The sequence below is a fragment of the Ceratotherium simum genome, chromosome 18 (genome assembly GCF_057802395.1).
Source record: "Ceratotherium simum simum isolate JZ-2026a chromosome 18, ASM5780239v1, whole genome shotgun sequence".
In the NCBI taxonomy this organism is placed as follows: Eukaryota; Metazoa; Chordata; class Mammalia; order Perissodactyla; family Rhinocerotidae; genus Ceratotherium; species Ceratotherium simum.
Window position 1 is genome coordinate 48568114 of NC_141917.1, and position 22737 is coordinate 48590850.

The following is a 22737-nucleotide window of genomic DNA, read 5'->3' on the forward strand; positions in this document are numbered from 1 at the left end:
GTGTTTTCCTGTTTTCAGAGTTCTGTAAAGCTGTAATAGTAATTTTAAATATTAGCTCATTATTTTCATTTTTAATACCACTCAGATACTGTTTCTTAATATAGTATGCTATATAACATTTTGATATATTTTTGATAAATGTCACTGTTATACTAATTTCTGACAATATCTGGAAGTAACGTCTTTATTCTTTGAAGCAGCAAATTACAATGTTATGAAAACAGGATAGAGAGATAAGTATGCCTGCTTTAGGAACAAATGGTTAAGAGCAGAAATAGGCTTTATTGTATTCTGTGACTTGGAACGAGTTATCTAGATGAATAGAGTTATATTCTAAAAATACTCAAATTTAAATTAACATTTCTTTAATTTTAAATTTGTCTATAGGCATACCTACCACTTGGAGTTTGGAATTTCTCTTTTTTGTCATGGTCTTGTCAAGCAGTAATGAATCTAGTTGCTTTCATTCACTGTGATAAGGCTTATTTAAGATGGCACAAATATTTTTTTTTTTTTTTTGTGAGGAGATCAGCCCTGTGCTAACATCTGCCAATCCTCCTCTTTTTTTGCCGAGGAAGACGGCTCTGGGCTAACATCCGTGCCCATCCTCCTCCACTTTATATGGGACGCCGCCACAGCATGGCTTGCCAAAGCAGTGCGTCGGTGCGCGCCCGGGATCTGAACCATCGAACCCCGGGCCGCCGCAGCGGAGCGCGCGCACCCAACCGCTTGCGCCACCGGGCTGGCCCCTTTTTTTTTTTTTTTTAAGATTTTATTTATTTATTTTTTTCCCCCCAAAGCCCCAGTAGATAGTTGTATGTCATAGCTGCACATCCTTCTAGTTGCTGTATGTGGGATGCAGCCTCAGCATGGCCGGAGATGCAGTGCGTCGGTGCTCCCCCGGGATCCAAACCGGGGCCGCCAGCAGCGGAGTGCATGTACTTAACCGCTAAGCCACCAGGCCAGCCCTGCACAAATATTTTTAAGGTATAATTCTATAATAATAATAATAGCTAATACTGGCATTTACTATATGCTACACATTTCTAAACACATAACATAGAGTTCATTTAATCCTCACATAAACTTATGATGATAGTACTGTTCTTTTCCCCATTTTTACAGATGAGAAGTTAAATCACAAAGAGGTAATACCTTGTCCAAGGTCACACAGCTAGTAAGTGTTAGAACTGTGACATAAACGTAGGCATTCTAACTTCAGGATCCATGCTCTTAACCACTTTGTATGCAGTATAAGCTTAAATCAAGAAAATTGTTTGAGTGCCAGGCACAAACTAAAAGCCTGCATTTGTGACAGGGATTTTAAAAACAGAGTGTGTTCCAGGTATATTCAGAAAAGGGATGGATTAAAACTAAAGTGCAGAAGTTCAATTTATAATAGCAAAATGCTGATAAAAAATAATTAGTAACAGGTGATTGGATGATTGGAGGTACTACAGCTTATTCAACCACACGGAGGAGTCCTGTGCAGCTTTAAAAAGGAGTGAAGATGACCTCCTATATACAGTGTTAGAGCTGTTTTGAGACTATAAGCAAAAACAGTGTCTAGAGTGTTCTTGTGTTTAAAGAGTGCAACATAGATAGCAATGAAAAAATAAACCAAATTAATAGAAGTGGTTGTGGAAGAGGAAGAGAAGATAGAAGCTAGATCTTTCAGGGTGTATGTCTGTTTTGTACTTTTGGCTTTGGAGCCATATAGATGTTTTATATGATTTAAAATAATAAAGTAAAAGCAGTTCCTAAAGATAAAAACAAGCTGAAACATTTGAATCTAACTATTACTATGTTGGTGGCATAGCCATTTGAGAAGAATAGTTCAAATAACTTTAATACATAGTATCTTACATGTGCATCCCTAGTGGGATATAACAGAACAAAAAGAAACACAAGGAAATTATAAATTGTATTCAGTAGTGTTATTAGTAATATTGGTATTGTTATTTTGAAACCCATATGTATATATGTGGATATTTATATATATAGTAGTTAGAAGCAAAGGAAGTAATTAGAATCTGGGATTTTTCAATATAAGCGAAGAAAGGTGGAAATATAAAATCAAAGAAGTTATGTAAAGTGCTGTAATCTTAAGTTGGGTTTGGTGAATTTATGGTATATACTTTTCAGGAAGAGAAAAATAGATTTCCTAAAGCTGTCTAATCAAAGACATAGAAGTAGTGTCAGTCCAGTGGTAATAAGCAGCGCAGAGCCTAGATTGTGGTCTGTACATGTTGTTCTTGCTGGTTGACTCCAGAGCCCAGGCAAGAGATACACAAGATACACTGGGGCCGTCTCTTTGTGCCAGCAGGAAGAGAAAGTGGGGTTCCGTCAAAAGGGTATAGGAATCAACTTGAAGGAGCTCCCACTGGCTGATGATGGGATAGTTTGAGCATCAAAACAAAACTAAACTAAATGGTTTGAAACACAGCAAAGCATGCTAAAACTCCTGAGAACATAATGATTTCCCCCAAGAAGATTAAGTTATGATTTAAATTCTTTTAATATCAGTAAATTACCTTGTTTTTAACTAACCTGTGAATACTTTAGTTGTCTTTACTGTTATTTCCTTCTTGGAGCTGTTTGGCAATCTGAGTGTACACGGATTTCACTTGAAATATACAGAATTGTTTATTACCACTGAAATCATTAGATGCATTTTTCAAAATTTATTTAGAAGTGAAAACAATACTGCTGATCAAAACGTTCAGTAGGATTTCGATCATTATGGAAGAACCTTCTTCGCTATGGAAATAGTCATAATTTGAACTCTGTGGCTTTTAAGTTGCAACTGCAATATCTTCTTTGGGAAGTGGACTGTAGAGTGTTATGTGTGGAAATAATATAGGACCATTCCATATGGATTTCCCACAGGCAACTTAAGTTTGAGGTGCCAAAATGAAACCTTATTATTATTAGCAGTACTGCAATTGTACTCTTTGACGAAGCATGAAAATTAGTAATAATCCAAGGTTTCTTCACCTTTGGTCTACTGTTCAATTGGTTTTCTATATCTTATCAGTTCTACTTTCTGAATTTTCTCTTGATTCTTTTCTACAACCCTTGCTTCTAAATCTGTTAATGGCATTTTCTTGTATAATTTTTCAAAAATAATCTCATCTCCCTAGGTATGGTTCCTAATCTTTTCAATACAAAGACTCGACTTTTAGCCATGAAATATTGGTGGATCTTCTACACAATAGTAACTATACCTTTATATATAAAGAAAATGCATAATGATGAGAACTGGTTTGTATTGAATGATACATTTAATGAATATTTTAAAAGTCATAATGATCTAAATATGTGATTACTTCTTTTCTGTACAAACTTTTGTAATCTTTGGTGTTAATAATAATTTTTGGTGTAATTTTTTATATGCACTGAATTCTCTGCCAGTGGTCTCTGCTCAATATGTTCAGGCACATGGACCCATCAGGTATTTTATTACTTTAATTTTCTTGAAGAAGTCTCTTCCAGAGCCATGCTGACTCCTTCTGCTTGCACCTTCTCCCCGAGCTTGTAGCTTCTTTTTCTTGTTCCCAGTGTCCTGAAATTTTACAATGATGTGCCTTGATGAAGGTTTATTTTAATTCATTGTACTGGGCACTGCCGTGTCCTTTTAGTCTGGAAACTCTCTCTTTTAGACTCTTAAAGAAGGTATACTATCTCTCTTCTCCTGGGGTGGAGGAAGGTCAGTTGCCCAGATATGCAGATTTGGGACTGTCTGGCAATCTGTTTCGTAAATAGACTTTCAACCAGTCTCATTTTTAGCTTTTCCTTTACCCTCCTTTCCAAAGGTATATGGTTCTGCTAATTCTTGTGTTTTTTGGTGAGGAAAGGTACAGAGAAGATATAGGATGTAAATGAAGTTGCTTTTCAGCTTTCTCCATTGCAACCTTAGGTTCATCTTTCTCTGTTCTGATAAGTCACTTACCTCTTGAATTTATTCTTTGTAGCTTCCAATATTCATCTCTCATTCCCTTTGTCCTTTTAAAATTTTACCCCCCCCTTTTAAAATACTTTACTGTAATTTTAGTGGGGTTTCAGGAGGGAATGAAGCTAAATATGTGTCTGTCAGTCTACTAGCTTATCTATATATTCCCCATCTTTATTCCAAATCTAATTTTTTAAAAGAATAAGCTTTATTGAGATCATATTTAATTATAATTATATTCTGAATCTCGTCTCCTGTTGCTTTTAATCAGGAACTGTGAGATTCTTTATCCTATATCTTTTAGTAGATAGCATAGTGCTTGATCCACAGTAAAAGTTTTTGTATTTTTAAACTTTTCTTTGGACATTCCTTTTACTTCTTGCTCAAAATTAGAGAATGTTGTCATCCATGTGTACTATTTGCTTACCTTGGAAATGTTTTGAAATGCATGGAGATATATTTGATTGTCATAGTGTTTGGAGCACGCTTTTAGCACAGAATGAGCAGAGTTGGGAGATGCTAAAATGCACCCCCCTCCAACCCCGTGCATGAAATAGTCCTGCAGCATAAACATTTGTCCTGCTCAGAATGCCAGTAGTCAATCTTTTTTTTTTGATAAGGAAGATCAGCCCTGAGCTAACATCTGCCAATCCTCCTCTTTTTTGCTGAGGAAGACTGGCCCTGGGCTAACATCCGTGCCTATCTTCCTCCACTTTATATGGGACGCCGCCACAGCATGGCTTGCCAAGCGGTGCATTGGTGCGCGGCACCCGGGATCCGAACCGGCGAACCCCAGGCCACCACAGCAGAGCGTGCGCACTTAACCACTTGTGCCACCCGGCTGGCCCCCCAGTAGTCAATCTTAAGAAACATTGTTGAAAGTTTATGGGAAACCTGGCTCTGTCTCGAGGCTAGTACTTGCCCACAGCCTTCTCACATGGTGTCTGTTTTCATTCCTACCCCTCCAGCAGTGGGACCTCTGGAAGCAAGGTAGATTCTTTCTTGGTCCTTGTTGCTGCTTCCTGACCACGGCCTTCCTCTCTCCCTAAAAAATAAAACAAAAATAAGCAAACAGAAAAATTCCACCCCACTTTTCATTTCATGCTTACCTATCTTTGTTATAGAGGGAACCCATCTCACTCATAAAATAATATATATTTCAAAATTTTCACCTGTAACACAATGCTCATTATTAGTAATCTATATGATTACATTATAAATGAAATAAGATCATTTCACGTTTAATAAATATGCAGTGTGTATGCAACATGCCCTTTTTCATCCAATTTATTGATAAACTTAAGTGTAGATTTATTTTTGGACAGTGAGTATAGTTGTTGCTAACTTCCCTTTTCACTATTAAAAGCCAATACTTTGAAATGCCTTTTGCTGCCTCTATTAGTGCAACATTTTGTAAGGATTATTTGTTTAAAATGCAAAGATAAAAATTGCATTAACAACGTGATGCCTATGTTATCAGAATGTGATAAATTCTATGCAAGACGTATAGCTGTGTCTAAATATTATATCAAATTGCAATTTTTAATGAATTATCTTGTAAAGGTGTGTCTAGTGCCAGAATATTGAATACCTCATGTACTTGTATGTATTCTCAAATTTGGTAGGTGATATTTAATACGCTGCTTTCTTTCCCTGTGTTTCCCATGAAGCAATGACTTGCACTATTAAATATTACCGTGTCTTTCTGGTTTTTAGGTTGTGGAAAACGCCCTTAAAGTGAACCCTGTATTAGGCCCGCAAATGTTTCAACCAATTCTGCCCTGTGTTTTCAGAGGTATTATAGAAGGGGAGGTAAGATTTTTCTTAAGCTTCTAAGGATAGTATTGGACTCTAGGGTTCTAGTTTTTATTATTTTCCTTCTTCATTGGAAAATTATTTCTTCTTCATTGTTAGATATGAAAGGAAAGCTTTTCTTATTATTGAATCAGTTTGAAGTAAATTCAGGGTAGTTATACAGTTTTTCTTTCTCCGCATAGGAAGATATAGACTTCTTTTGCTGTCTCATCGCTTTCACTTATTTGCATGTGTATTCATACACAAAGATTTGAAGCAGAGGAATGGGAAAAAATAGTGCTAGTTTTGTTACATATTAAATATACGAAAACACCAGTTATTTTCTAAGTTGAGCTTTTAACTAGATCCATGTAACTATGTACATTAAGAGCATTTAAAGTAATATAAATGTGTAAATATACCATCGTTCTTTCTCTGTTCCCCTCTCTCTATTATATATACATGTATATAATCCATATAAATGTATATGTAATACATATATATTACATTTTATAACCTATATATTTAGTAAGTTACTTAGAAATCAGGCAATATTGGCAGTTCGTTCTAAAGAAGTAATATGAAGGAGAATATTGTTATTTCATATTCCTGTTGATTGTTACTATGTCAGTGATTGTTTATAATTGTTTATAGTTGTACCTTAACACAATTTTACATATGCTGTATTTTAATTGTACAGAGGTATCCTGTAGTGATGTCAACATATCTCGGAGTTATGGGTCGAGTCCTGCTACAAAACACTAGTTTCTTTTCTTCACTTCTTAATGAGATGGCACATAAGTTTAATCAGGAGGTAAGAATCAGTTTACTTAAATTGAAGGATGTCTTTATCCAAATAAAGATTGGAAATAACTTGGTAAAATAATGAGTCTATTGGGCCGGCCCCGTGGCTTAGCGGTTAAGTGCGTGCGCTCCGCTGCTGGCGTCCTGGGTTCCATCCCGGGCGCGCACCGACGCACCGCTTCTCCGGCCATGCTGAGGCCGCGTCCCACATACAGTAACTAGAAGGATGTGCAACTACGACATACAACTATCTACTGGGGCTTTGGGGGGAAAATAAATAAATAAAATCTTAAAAAAAGAAAAAATAATGAGTCTATAAAAGTCTTGTAGTATTTTAACTTTTATATTTTAAATCTTTAATGACTTACGTTGTACCTATAATTTGGGAGAAGAGAGAAAAAGGAATCTATGAATGACAATTGAAACTTACTTTTTATTCTCTCTCAAAATAGGCAGCTTTATTCTGCTTAGCCATAGGATAGAATTTTGATTTGTTTATGGTTGCAGTTTTTGTTTACTCATACATAAAATGAAACAATAATACTTTACATATAATCATGTACTTTTTTTTGTTTCATTCCTTTAATGAACTTGTTCTTAATGCCGTGCAGTGTGTTTCCATCATAATTATTGTGGGAAATGACCTTTTCAGCAAAGGCTTATTAAAAAAAATACTATAACTGAAACCAACCACCGGAGTAAGTATGGAATAGGTTCTTAGGTGAGTTGGTTTCTTGAGACTATATACGTTATATTAAAATGTGGTTTTTATGTTTTAAGTCGTTACTCTGTTAAGATTTATAAAATGTGGAAGGTTGAATGTATTTGACCGATATCTCTAGAATGGAGGCCATTTGTGAAATCTTTAGTTTGTGGCTGAAACAAATGTAACTATTTCCATATCAAGGAAATCCAGAGTAAGGAAGTGCAAATTTTAGAATGTATAGTTTTTCTAGAGTTAGACTAATCTAATTAGAGATCCTAGCCTTTGTTTTGATTAACAGATAGGAGTGTTTTTTCATTAGCTTCATTAAATTTAACTGTGATGGGGTAATGTTAAACAGTTAAAAGTGTTTATTCAATTGAGTTCCACAAAATATGTTGAGTGATTTTAATAATAACAATATATTTAACAATAATATAAATTTGATGTATTATTTTAAATCCTCATAACAACCCAATGAAATAATAGTATTTTTGTTTCTATCTCACATGAGAAATCTCAGTCTTAGAGAGATTTAGTGACTTGCTCAAGTTCATAGAGGTAGTAAGTGATGGAGTTGCTATACAAACCCTAGCAACCTAACTTCAGAGCCTGATGCCTTAGCGACCACATTCTGCTGCCTCCTACCTATCTTCGAACAGGCGCTTCTCCACTAGACACTGGAGAAACTTGCTTTGACAAGCTTATAGTACTCTTTTAAGGGAGACAGTACTTAAACAGGCAATTTCATAATAGTATTATAGGCTCTATGTTAGAGATATGTCCAGCGTGCTGTAGGAAGAGAAAGAAAAACTAGGTACTATGTTAAAATTTTTTCCCCAATTTTTTTTATTGTGGTAAAATACACGTAAAATTTACCATTTTAAGCATTTTCAGGTGTACAGTTTACTGTTATTAAATATATATAATGTACAGTCATCTCCACCATCCATCTCCCTAACTCTTCTGGTTTTGTAAAACTTGAACCTCTATACCTATTAAACAGTAACTCCTGTATTCCCCCTCCCCACAACCCCTGACAACCACCATTCTACTTTCTATGTCTGTGATTTTGACTACTATAAGTACCTAATATAAATGGAATCATACGATATTTGTCTTTTTGTGACTTATATCACTTAGCAAAATGTCCTGAAGTTTCATCCATGTTGTAGCATATAGAATTTCCTTCCTTTCTCAGGCTGAATAATATTCCATTGTATGTATATACCACATTTTGCTTATCCATTCATCAGTCAACGGACACTTGAGTTGCACCCACATTTTAGCTACTGTGAATAAAGCTGCTATGAACGTGGGTGTACAAATATCTCTTCGAGACCCTGCCTTCAGTTCTTTTGGGTATATATACCCAGAAGTGAAATAGCTGGATCACATGGTACTTCTATTTTTAATTTTTGAGCAACCACCATACTGTTTTCCATATCAGCTGCACCGTTTTACCTTCCTGCCCACAGTGCACAAGAGTTCCAATTTCTCCACATTCTTGCCCACACTTATTTTCTGTTTGGTTTTTTTTTTTTATAGTGTCCACTCTAATAGGTATGAGTGGTATCTCATTGTAGTTTTGATTTACGTTTCCCTAATGACTAGCGGTGTCGAGCATCTTTTCATGTGCTCATTGACCACTTGTGTGTCTTCTTTAGAGAAATGTCTGTTCAGGTCCTTTGCCCATTTTTGAATCAGGTTGTTTTTCTGTTGTTGAGTTTTAGGAGTTATTTATGTATTCTAAGCACTAATCTCTTATCAGATATATAGTTTGTAAATATTTTTTCTTATTCTGTGGATTGCCTTTTACTCTATTGATAGTATCTTTTTATGCACAAATTTTTTAAATTTCAAGATGTCCACTTTATTATTTTTTTTTCTTTTATTACCTGTGCCTTTAGTGCCATATCTAAGAAATTATTGCCAAATCCAATGTCATGAAGCTTTTGTACTATTTTTTTTCCTAAGAGTTTTAGGTCTTACATTTAGGTCTTTGATCCATTTTAAGTTGGTTTTTATATATAATGTGAGGTGAAGGTCCAGCTTTATTCTTTTGCATGTGGATATTCAATTTTTCCAGCACCGCTTGTTGAAAAAACTGTCGTTTCCACATTGAATGGTCTTGGCACCCTTGTCAAAAATCATTTCACCATATATGCAAGGTTTATTTCTAGGCTCTTTATTCTATATCTATTCTATTCGTCTATAGGTCTGTCTTGATGTGATCATCACATTGTTTTGATTATTAAAGCTTTGTAGTAAGTGTTGAAATCAGAAAGCTTGAGTCCTCCGGCTTTTTTCATCTTTTTTTTTTTTTTTTTTTTTGGTGAGGAAGTTTGGCCCTGAGCTAACATCTCTGCCAGTCTTCCCCTATTTTGTATGTAGGACGCTGCCAGAGCATGGCTAACGAGTGGTGTGTATGTCCACGCCCGGGATCCGAACCTGCGAACCCCGGGCCACCAAAGTGCAGCGTGTGAACTTAACCACTACACCACCAGGCCAGCCCTGTCTTTGAGTTTTAAAATTAAAAATTTTAAAATATTGAAGTCCCACTAATTAGAAAATAGGATAACAATAACCTTGATAAATGCTATAATTAATTAGTAGTGTAAATTCTACTATGAAGCAGTTTATCATTCTAAGTTTTGTAAACAAATCTTTTGAATATGGAAGAGTACAGTGAAGAGATTATATTAATAACAAATTGCAGTATAGAACATCTGATATATTGAAGCATTTAGAACAGTCTGGAACATCTGTTGAAATTGTAGGATTTGGTGCAGCGTAAAGCAGAGTAATCTCTAATCTCTATGAAAAATACTTTTATTGTTTCAACAAAAATATAGTAGTTTGTTATTGCTAATGATATAAAATTTGGATGCAAAGGTGCTCAAGAATTATATCATTCAAAAGTTGAAAGTTCTAAATACACTTCAGCAGAATGTCAGTCATATTCCATTAATGTTTCTGATGAAGTAAAGAATTTTTGCAGCAGTCAGCAAGAAAAAATTAGGGAACATCATGAATTCACATTAAATAATAAATTGATTGAAATAATAAACAGTTTTTCGCTGTCAAAGTGAACAAAAACATTTGGAAAAGTACCATTGGCATTTTTTGAATTATATCTACTATGCAGTTTTAGTAGAGTACCTTAAGACATGAAATATTTAGTAAAAATTTCAAAGAATTAATATTGATGGGACTATTACATTTTAGATTTATTTTCCACCTGTTAGAAAACATGTATTTACTGAAATGAGAAAAAAGGTTTTTGGAATATTTATGTAAGTTACTTAAAAGGCGAAATTCATGACTTTGAAGATATTTTATGATGTTATTGATCTCATGTAGGTAGATGAAAGAATAATGAAATAATAAACTTAGTGTTTAAGAAGAATATTTCAATAACAAACATTTATATGAAAACCTCATTGAATTTTGTATAAATGGTGCCATTGTCACTCCAGAGAGAAAGTATATAGTTTCAGTCAGAAGTTAAAAAACAAGTTCATGTTTTTATTTGGTTTTAAGTCACCAAATTTAATAATATGCAATAAAGGATGTAAATCAAGTAAGTCACAAAACTTTTCTTGATAAGTTTTATGTTTACGATCACACGTTAAATAAGCATCAGAGAGATTTAAATAATGTATTTGGAAATCAGGAATTGAATCATAAAGTTGGAAGAATATCAGGACTGCAGTGAGCAGCCATTAAAGCTAGAACTATAAAAGTAATTTGGAAGTTGTATCAAGCCTTAAATATGCACTTTAATATAAACTGTGCAATTGGAGTAGTTCAATATTTGAAAAGTAAAAAGGTGTGTGTTTGTTTTTTTACAAAAAATTGAATCATAATATGCATTCTTTTGAGACTAGTCCATGTTGCATACATCAGTAAATCATTCCTTTTTATTGTTGAGTAGTATTTCATTGTATGAATATACCACAGTTTAGTCATCCATTTACTTGTTGACAGACATTTTAGTCATTTCCAATTTTTGGCTATTATGAATAAAGCTGCTAGGAACATTTATGTACAGATCTTTGTGTGGGCATATGTTTTGGTTTCTTTTCAGTGGATACCTAGTAGTGAAACTGTTGCGTCATATGTGTAGTCTATGTTTAAAAGGCTGCCAAACTGTTTTCAAAGTGGTTGTAGAATTTACAGTCCCAACATCAGTGTGTGTCAGTTTTAGTTGCTCCTTAGTCCTCACTAACACTTGGTATTGTCAGTCTTTTTCATTTTAACTATTCTAAGGGATTTCTAATGGAAATTTCATTGTGGTTTTGCATTTTCCTGATTACTAAAGATATTGCACGTCTTTTTATGTGCTTACTAACAATTTGTATTTTTTCTGTGAAGTGTTTAAAATCTTTTGCCAATTTTTAAAGAGTGTTGTGTCTTCTTATTGAATTGTAAGAGTTCCTTGTATATTCTATAGAGTCAAGACTTTTTTGGGTATATGTATTGTGAATATTTTTTTTTCCAGTCTCCAGCTTGCCTTTTCATTTTCTTATTAATATGTTTCCAAGACCAGAAGCTCTTTATCAATATACTTTACTAGTTTATCAGTTTACTCATTTATCATTTTTAAAATTTTATGATTTATGCTTTTTGTGTCTGATCTAAGAGGTCTTTGCCTACCCTAAGGTCATGAAGATTTTCTCCTATATTTTCGTCTTAAAGTTTTTATAGTTTTGGGTTTTATGGTTAATGATTCATTGTGAGTTAATTTTTTGTGTGTGATGGGAGATAAAATTCAATGGTTATTTTATATGTTATATACATGTTATAACATATACATCATAAATACATATGTATACACATATACATGTATAAGTTTGCATGTTATAGGTTATTCTAGCATGATTTATCTAAAAGACTTAGCCTTTTCCCATTGAATTTCCTTGGTACTTTTGTCAAAAATCAGTTGACCATTTATGTGTGTGTCTGTTTTACGACTATTCTGTTTCATTGATCTAAATGTTTCTGCTACCACACTTTCTTGGTTAGTATAGCTTTATAATAGATCTTAAAATGAGATAGTATATATCCTCAAACTTTATTCTTGTTTAGAGTAGGTTTGGCTATTCTAGGTCCATTACATTTCTATATCAGTTTTAGAATTGGCCTGCCAATTTCTACCAAAAAAAAATTCATGTTTGAATGTTCAGTGGGATTGTGTTGATCCTATAGATTAGTTTAGGGAGAATTGATAGCTTAACAGTACTGAGTCTTCTAATCCATGAATGTGGATGTGCATTTATTGAGATTTTTTTAGTGTTCTCAGCAATGTTTTGTAGTTTTTTTGTACATGTCTTACATGTATTTTGTTAAATTTATCCTAAGTATTTCTAGATTTTAATGCTATTGTAAATGGTGTTTTGAGAATTTTGGGGTCCAGTGGTTCTCGGGTAATGAAGAGAAATGAAATGGATTTTTATATATTGACTAGGTGTCTTGTGACTTTAGTAAACCTACCAGTAGTTTTATTTTAGATTCCTTAGACGTTTGTAATATACAATGATGTTATTTGTAAGGTGAGGTGGTTTGACTTATTCCTTTCCAATCTGTATGCTTTTGGTTTTTTGCCTTGTTGTACTGGTTAGGACTCCCAGTATTATGATGAGTGGAAATGTTAACATATCAAATCTGTTAGAATTCTGTTTATTCTATTGCAGAGTATTTCAGGTATTAAAGCAGATAGATTTGACCCCCCCAAAAATGATTGCATATATAAAAAGAAAGAAAGAAAATTACGAAAAAAGTGGAAGATATAGAAATTAAGAAATGTGACATACTATTCAACCAAAGCAAAGTATTAATTACAAGAAAAATTGTGTACTTATGTGGACTCTTTTTTGATGACAGATGAAAAATATATTGAGTTTTTAGGTTTATTCACTTATTGTATCCTGAACTTGGCCAAATGATGGTTGTAGAGCTTGATTTATTGAAAGTGAAATAAAATTAAACCAACTAATTAAATATGACTTTTGGATAAACAATTAAATGTGACTTTTGGATGAATTTTATAGACATTGGAGATGTTATCCCAAATAGTATTTAGAAGGGCAAGAGAAGATTTGAATGTAATTGCAGTTTAACGGAAGATGAAAGGTGATTCATGACTATGAACATTAAGAGAAAATCCTATTTACTGAGACTGCAGATTGCCTAGTGACTATAAACATAGGGAGAAGATAGTTGAAAATATTTGATGTCATTTTTTTAAGGTAAAATTTTGATTCAAATGAATATTATTCAGCTGATTTCAGCAGCATCAAAGAAAGGGTCATACTTACAACTTTTAAATGTCAACAGATGATTTAGAAATGATTATTGTGTGTGTGTGAAATAAATCGATGTTTTTATTTTCAAAACATCAAGTACTTTTGCAAAGAAATTATCTGGTGATGCGCCCAACATTATTCATGAACATGTTGACACATCTCTAGGATTTGAGTACAGCGAGGAGTAGTCTTCAATACCTAGTAGTCGACCCATCGTGTTTCTGCATCTCACTTTTCATGTATGGCAAGAAAACTATCAACATTTGCTTCATTACATTAGTACTTTTGAGGGAGGAATGAAAAGAAAAAGTAAAACTGTGACCTCACTGGAAGTCATAGTAACTTCCTTCTTTGGTTTTAGCTGACACACTCATTTACACATTCCTTGAAATTCCTCTCTGCTCTAGGTTCCAGGACACTGTAGATTAATTTCTCTTTGATTTCCTTCTTCGTCTCATTTGATGGTTTCTCTTTTTCACTCTCTAGTAAACAATGAGCATCTTCTAAGAATCAGTCATCAGCCTCTGCTCTTCTCCAGCCACAGTCACTCCTTTGTGGGTGGCCTACTCTGACCTCTCCTTTACAATCTAGTCCAATATCTTCGTCTTAAGGTCTTCTGTCTTCTTTGAGCACTCAAGTCCTGTGACATTTTCTTCTTATGAGTGTTCATGGTACTTAACTGTCTATATTTCTCTCATTTGTTCAACAGTTTCCTCAACTTTTATTCTAGTACAGCTCTCCAACCTACATCCTTCTTTCATATGGCATTAATTTATGGGAAAACCTGGGCTCATTATCTCAAAGAACTTGATCTGAGCTGTGTCCTGGTGTTATTTAACTTATTCCTTCATCTCCTGTGTTTTTGTAAACTAGCACATTAAATCCATCCTCTTCTCTTCATCTCCAGTGCTACTGCCACAGCTCACGTCTTCCTCATCTTGTCGCTGGAATATTACCATAACCTCCAATCTTGGGGTTCTCTCCAGTCCCTTGTCCACAGGTCACCTCAGTGGTCTTTCAGATTAAACTGCAGAATTGCTTACTTGCCTGTCTTCTCCTCCATTCAACTGTGAGCTCCAAGGTCACAAAGTTTGGAGGTGGTGGCAATGGGGAGATGCACCGTTTTTCTCTTTTCATGGTTTCTTCTATCTTCAGGGGCTAGATATTCCAGTTGGTGATGCAAGTTCTGGATGCTCGGAAGTTCGAGATCAGGATACCAGCATGGTTGAGTTCTGGTGGTACCCTTTTCCAGGTTTCGAACTGCTGACTGACTACTCACTGTGTCCTCACTTGGTGGAAAAGAAGAAATTATTAAAATGATTTGATAATGATTTGTGCAACCATTTACATAGCTTGATAAGCAGTGTTATAATATCTATTTGTATAAAAAATAAAGACTTTAAAATTTTTTATTTATATTTGCTTTTTGATTTTTAAGTATTTTAAATATCATATTACCTCCTGTAATTGTTAATAGCAACATGAATTGAGTAGAGAAATGGGTCACCTAGCATAGTATATATTTTCATAAATGGAGCTCTGAAAATATAGCTTTACTTGTTCTTAGATTTTAAAGGAAATTGCCTCTGCGCTGTCCTCTGCTTAAACATCGTCTTTATACCAAAAATAACATGCTTTACTTACCCAGGACTGAGTAGCTAATGGATAGTGTTTTAGATGCTCTGTGTTTAAAAGTCATCGTGTGGAAAATTTTCTGAAATGTTCTGTTTCCTTGTTATTGCAAGTAATCATCATTGAAAAAATACCTGAGAAGAATAGGCCACCTCCATTTGGCTAAATATTATACTATAGAGAAATAATGACCTGCGGCTGATACTGCTTCACGCCCATTGGCAGTATGAAGGATTGAGGAGAGAACTGTTATTACTGGTTCAGGCTTATTTCTGACACTATATTTAGAGCATAGGCTTTTCATGGGACTCTTTCTTATCTTTTCTTTTTTCACTTTTCATTATGAAGAAATATTTTTCACAGAGATTTGACAAAAAAATGTCAAGACATCATGCTTGAGTCTAGAGACTAGTGGAATGAAAGTGAATGAAATATTATCTAGTTCAATGGCTACTTTTGACTGTGAGCACGGTTTTAAAGAACATCAGATATATGTACCGGAATTAAATATAGGGCTAGGCAAATGAGTTCCAGTAAATTCAGATAGCTTTGAAGCAAGCAAGGATTTTGGAGAAAGGTTTGTCTCTTCTGAACACTTGAAAACAGTTGTGAGATATTAGAGGAAGCCAAGTTAATTAAGAGTAGTTTTATATCTTTAGGAAGGGAGCTTGGGTTCATTGCAGAAGTCACCATTAGAACAGTTCCTCCTCTAAGCATTTACTGTTTGAAGTCTTTCGGAGTCATTTGTTTATATTGAATGATGAAAACTTTTTAGACTGATCACCTAATTTAGAATTAAGAGCCTTGGAATATTGAAGAATGACACTTGTGCTGTAGGGAAATTTACTGGAAAATGACAGTATTTGTAGGCCCTTTTTTTTCTATGGTCTTCCCTTGTCTTCTGAGAGATAGCTTCTCTTTTGGTATAAACAAGTGCTGTGGAACTCAGGATGGGGAAAAGGGCTTTGGGGGTGACGGCATTTCGCCATTCAGGATCCAGATTTTCATTTAAATCATCTGATTTTAATTCGTACCTTACCTTGCTTTCCCCTGTTCTTTGTGTCTTGAGTTCGAGCTTCTCTGATTTCATTTTTCCAAATATTGTATCTTTGGACTACTTCAGGAGTGGGGAAGGGGATCTAGAAGGTTCTAATTGTTCCCTATACAGATTCTCAGCCAGTTTTCCTTTTTTGACCTCTGTGCCTCACCTCTGTCTTCTTTGTGGCCTGATGATTGCAGGGTTTTGAAAACCAAATCTGCTTGCATTAGATTGTTATTCCCCTGGCAGGCAGTTTGGTTTTAGGCTTTTCTGTTCTGCCAAGTCACTTAACACTCTTTCATCTACCTACCATCTTCCAAAAACTTGTTGCCGTCTTTACCCATTGTAGTTTCTCCTCTTTATAATAAGACCCTGTGGTCTCCTTTTTATAAGACCCTGTGGGGATGTTTCTTTGCTTTTTATATTTCTTTACTCTTATTTTAGTGGGATTTCAGAGGGAGCCAGCAAATGCATATATTCAGTACTAAAATTGTTTTTGCAATGTCAGTATGCTTCTAGGGTAAAAAACTTGATTATAAAGATGCAGTAAGATGTTTGCAGCTGAATACTTTAACATTATCTTTCTACAAAACTAAGACTGCACTATTCCTTAAGTATTGCCTTGTTTTCTAGAAACTTGTCATCTTATTCTTTCTGGAAATATCCTTTAATTTAGACTTGATAAATTTGGGGGGGGGGTGGTAAGAAATTTTGGTAACTTACTCTAAATCCTACAAATTCTTCATACTAAGAAGATGTCTCTCCTGAAGACCTGCACTTAGATCATAAGATTTTTCTCTTAATCAGTCCTAATTGTTTGACTTGAAACAGCACACATCTTGCAAATTCTAGAGAGGTTGAAAGTACTTTTTTGTTGATGCATGATGAATCAACTCATTCATGAAATCTTATGTAAAAACATTTTATTTCTTGAATAGCAGTTAGTATGAAGGTTATACTAAAGAGATATGAAGGTTATACTAAAGAGATAACATTTGGAGAGAAAAAGAAAAGATCACCATTTGCCTAAACATTTTATTCTGTTTCTACAGGGGATGTAATGCTATAAAATTATTTTATTCTTATAGAAAACATATTTATAGCTTACATTCTTTAAAGTTATAAAAGTGATGGAACCAGTCAGAAATAAAATTTTTTCTTTCTGTGTAAAGTTCTTTCTTTCTGCAGTAGGTATTTATTTAATTGGACTCTTCAGCATGATTAGTTTGTATCTGCACTTCCCAGGGCAGAATTGACAAACATTATCAAAGTAGAGAAATCGCGTCATTTTTTTATTATACTGCTTAAGAAATATTTTGATTTTAGAAATTAGTTCTCTGAAAATACTGCAGAATTCTTTGGTTGCTTCATGATTTACTATAAATGGTCATTAGTATTTGTTACAGTTGTCCTCTTTGTTTTTATGACCTTAACGTCTGTTTACTTCAGAGCAACCAAGTTGAGTTTTCTATTATATATGTGTGATTTTATCACTTCCTTATTTCAGACCTCTTCAGAGTCTTTCCTTTAGATTTAGGATTAAATATAAATTAAATTAAATCTAGAATTAAACTCCCTAATGTGGGTTTGCCTACCATAATCTGGTTCTTGACTCCTTTAGCCTCGTCTCTTACTCTCCTTTTAGAACTCCGTGATCTGGCCATTCATTGCTCAGAATATTTTTCAATTTCTTGAAAACACCTTTCTCCCTCTTGCTTCAGAGTCCTTGTATACAGACTATTTCCTCTACCTAGAACACTCCCTCTCAGTCTCTCACTTTTCTTTAGTTGATTGCTAATATCTTTTGATTCTACCTTAAAACTAACCTCCTCTGGGAAACTTTGCCCCAGTCTCTGAAGCTTCAGTTAGATCTTTCTTAGGTTGTTTGTATAATAATGGGAGCTGTGCATTTATCATCAGGGCCAGGACTAGGGTGAGGCAAGTGAGGTGATGAGAGTGAGTGCCTCCTTAAATTTTGGCCCTGCACACTTCGTTTGCTCCATCCTAGCAGCCACGTGCTTATATATTCCCCGGGGTCAGCAGACTAGGAGCTATGGGCCAGATCCAGCCTGCTGCTTGTTTTTGTAAAGTCTGTGAGTTAATAATGATTTTTACGAGTAAGCCCTGATGGCCTAGCGGTTAAAGTTCGGCGCGCTCTGCTTCGGTGGCCCTGGCCTGGTTCCCCGGTGTGGAACTACACCATTTGTCTGTCAGTAGCCATGCTGTGGCAGCAGCTCACATAGAAGAACCAGAAGAACCTACAACTATACACAACTGTGTACTGGGGCTTTAGGGGGAAAAAAAGAAAAAAGAGGAAGTTGGCAACAGATGTTAGCTTAGGGAAAATCTTCCCCTGCAAAAAAAAAAAAAAAAGTGTATGCAATGGTGTAATAAAATTAAAAAAAAAAAAAGAATAGTTTTTACTTTTTTTAATGGTTTAAAAAAATTAAAATAGTAATATTTTGTGACATGTGAGTTATGAGACATTTTATATTAGAACACATCCATGCCCATTTGTTTACATATTGTTTATGACTGATTTGGGGAGTTGAATAGTTGCAACTGAGACCATATGGCCCACAAAGCCTTAAATATTTACTATCTGGCCCATTACAGAAAAACTTGTTGATCTCTCATATTCTTTTTTTTTTTTTTTTTTTTGTATAATTTTATTTATTTATTTTTTTTCCCCAAAGCCCCAGTAGGTAGTTGTATGTCATAGCTGCACATCCTTCTAGTTGCTGTATGTGGGACGTGGCCTCAGCATGGCCAGAGAAGCGGTGCGTCAGTGCGCGCCCAAGATCTGAACCCGGGCCGCCAGTAGTGGAGTGTACGCACTTAACCGCTAAGCCACGGGGCCGGCCCGATCCCTCATATTCTAATTGCTTGTTTAATTAAAGTCCCCACAAACTCACTATGTGCTATTGTTAAATATTTTTATAATAAATGAAATAGTGGAAGTTATAAGTAAGTAAAATTAGACTATAGAGGTATCTGTTTTTGTTGACTGCATCTTTATTTCAACTAGATATATTACTGTAGCTTCAGTTGTATATATTGTATTTTAATAACTTGTTATTTGCTTTTATAATGGTTATGATTTGTCTTTTAAATCTTGCTTACTAGATATTGCAGTATTTCTAGAGAGCATCTACCATTTGTTTCCATATTAAATATGAATTGAAGACAACATGGTATAAATCAGAAGTTAGCAAACTGTCTTGGTTCATGGTGCCCTTTATAAGTTAGTAATATTTTCACAGTGCTCATAGGCCAAAAGAAATAAAAATATTTAACAGGTCCTTTTACTAAGTAGTTAGGTCCAAACAACTTAATATGTATTTGTCCTAATAACTTAGTAGCTTTTGGAAAAAAATACACAAAAATCTAAAGAAAGAATGATATTTTTATTTCATTCTTAGATAACCAGTTACTGACTAATAGAATATGTATGCCTATCGAGCACTACTCAAATTCTCAAACCTTGGAATCAGATTGGACACCTCCACATTCATTTTCTGTTCTACCTTGATTTTTGAGTAGTACTTTGCAAAGATATGAAGTCGTTGAAAGGAGTATAATGTTAAAACTGGAAACTATCTTGAGCTAGTATCTTGCGGTATCTGATAGATGTCTCTGTGTTTCTCAATAATTTTAAATATTCTGTGAGTTCACTGTGGCATCTTTAGGACACAGCACACAATTTGGGAAACTCAAGTATAAATAATTGTCTTGAACTAATAAGTGTTTCTTTGACTATTATTTTAAAAAAATGTGTTGAAGTGTGTCTTGGAAAAGATATAGAAGTGCAAAAGTAGAAAAGTGTTAATATCAAAATATCTACCTCATGGATTTGTTTTTTTTTTTTTTTTTTTTTTTTGTGAGGAAGATCAGCCCTGAGCTAACATCCATACCAATCCTCCTCTTTTTGCTGAGGAGGACCGGCTCTGAGCTAACATCTATTGCCAGTCCTCCTCCTTGTTTTCCCTTTTTCTCCCCAAAGCCCCAGTAGATAGTTGCGTGTCATAGTTGCACATCCTTCTAGTTGCCGTATGTGGGACGCGGCCTCAGCGTGGCTGGAGAGGCGGTGCGTTGGTGCGTTCCCGGGATCCAAACCTGGGCCGCCAGTAGTGGAGTGCACACGCTTAACTGCTAAGCCACGAGGCCGGCCCCCTACCTCATGGATTTTATGTTACCAAAATCTGTAAGATAGAGACTTTGATATTAAATACATTTTTTAAAATGTGCTAGAAGCGGACAAGTGTTTATAAGCAAATCCTGTGATCTACTTTCAATCCACGTGATCAGTGCACTTGGTTGTGTCTTGCTTTATAGATTCTAACTGTATCAGTCAGAGTTCTTCAGAAAAATAGAACCAGTTGTGTACGCGTGTGTGTCCGTATGTGTAGAAAGAGAGAGATTGAGAGAGAGTATGTGTATATACACACACACACATATACACAGAAAAAGAGAGAGATTTTAAGGAATTGGCTCACATGATTGTAGGGACTGGCAAGTTCTAATTTTGTAGGGCAGGCTGAAAATTCAAGCAGGATTTCTGTGTTGCAGTTTTGAGGCAGGATTTCTTCTTTTCTGAGAAACCTTAGTTTTTGCTCTTAAGGCTTTCGCATGATTGAATGAAGCCCAACCCACATTATCTAGGGTGATCTCCTTTACTTAAAGTCAACTTATTGTAAATGTTGATCACATTTACAGAATACTTTCACAGCAACATCTAGACTAGTATTTGACCAAACAACTGGACACCTTAGCCTAGCTGAGTTGACAAGTAAAATTAACCATCACACTAACCAATTCCATATTATGTTTATTTTTCATATAGCATACAGATATCCTGGGAAATGATTCGTTTGTTTGCCTTTGAAATTCTGCAAGTTGAGGTTGCAACCTGTCATTTCCTCTGAAAGTAGCAACAAATCAGTCCAGCAAATTGTACTCTCAGCATTGAACTCTAATCATCCAGCTGAATAAACTATAACCTAAGTACAAGTTGACAGTTTTGAAAAATGCATGTACTTTTAGTGTACCAGGAAGAGTGTTTTGGGTTGGTGATTTACTAAATGAAGTTACTAAAATCACTCCTTGGCTACATACTGGTTTTGAACAAATCTACTTAGCTCAGAATTAATTGGCTCTCAAGATTATTTAGAGTAATTTTCTGGTTTTGCTCAAATTATTCTTTTCCAGCTCAAGGCTTGCCCCAAATGCTGGTATTCCAGTTCTGTGGTTTGCTGGAATTGAACTTTAACCATGCCCTATGAGATTTTAGCCTTTAACAGTACTATCCACAAATAAATAGTGTTTCAGATCTTTTGAGATACCTCCTCTTATTTTTTTCAGATGGACCAGCTTTTGGGAAATATGATTGAAATGTGGGTTGATCGCATGGACAACATTACCCAGCCTGAAAGGAGAAAACTTTCAGCTTTGGCTTTGCTTTCTCTTCTACCATCTGATAATAGGTGAGGAAATGTTTTCTTAAAATTATGTTTCTTTAAAGCATCAAAATATGAGCACTATTTTTGGCCATTGGTATTGCTGTGTGTTGCTGGGTAGTGTTATTTTATGTATGTGTATGCTGATTTTGTTAGTAGATAATGATATGGTTCAAGTGTTGGTCTAGATCTAAAAAGATGTGAATGGGAATGGTGGGCATTGTGGTTTAACTTGATTGTATTATTTTACCAATTTTTTTTATTCTTGTCTGAATTTTAATTTGTTTTATAATCAGATTTTATTAGACTTATTTTAGGTCCTCTTTTTATGTAGATATATTAAATATATAATATTTCAATATCAATAGCACTTCATAAAGTATATTATTTTCCTGGTAATTCAAAAGTATGTTACATAATTTTGTTATTTATTTTGGATTATCTCTAAAGAAGCTTGCAAGTTGTTTTTTTCTCCTTATATAGATGAAGTCATTCTTAGGCTTTATGAACTCAGTTAAAATTCTCATTTCCATAAAGCAAATACAAAATGCTTTGATTTGGACATTTAAAGAAGAATATCTGCTTTCTTTGTTTTTATCCTGTCTTTGTGGAATTTGGCATTATATGCTTTAATTATTTTTTTTGTGCTTTCAATTTTAAAGGCATAGGCCTTAAGTCTTGATACTGTGTGAGAAGAATAATGATAATATATTGTTAGATCTTTATGTCTTAGGGAATTTTTAGACCATGTACATCCTTGTGATAAATTAATGAAATAAATCCTTAAGTTAGCTTTAGAAATCCTTTTTAAAAATTTATGTTCAATTTATTTCTAGTACAGTCATTTGAATTAAGGACATGGGTAATTGTTTTGTCCTCATACTGAAACAATAGATAATAATTATGGAGCACTTACAGCGTGCCTTATAGTTTTCTCAGTACTTTACATTTATATCTCAATTTTTAAAACAGTCCCAAGGTGTAGGCATGATTATCCTGTTTTTATAGAGCAAAGAAATAATTTAGAAATGTTAAGTAACTTGCCTAGG

At 34.5% G+C, this 22737-nt stretch overlaps 1 protein-coding gene across 3 annotated transcripts in view; it reads left to right on the forward strand.

Moving 5' to 3' along the window:
• IPO11 (importin 11) overlaps positions 1-22737 on the forward strand; it is a 220664-nt gene that overhangs the window by 111925 nt on the left and 86002 nt on the right. For all 3 annotated transcript variants that reach the window (XM_087443318.1, XM_087443317.1, XM_087443319.1), the window contains 3 exons: positions 5669-5764; positions 6447-6560; positions 21594-21715. In XM_087443318.1, the coding sequence (XP_087299444.1) occupies positions 5669-5764; positions 6447-6560; positions 21594-21715 (332 nt within the window). The remainder of the gene's footprint in view (positions 1-5668; positions 5765-6446; positions 6561-21593; positions 21716-22737) is intronic.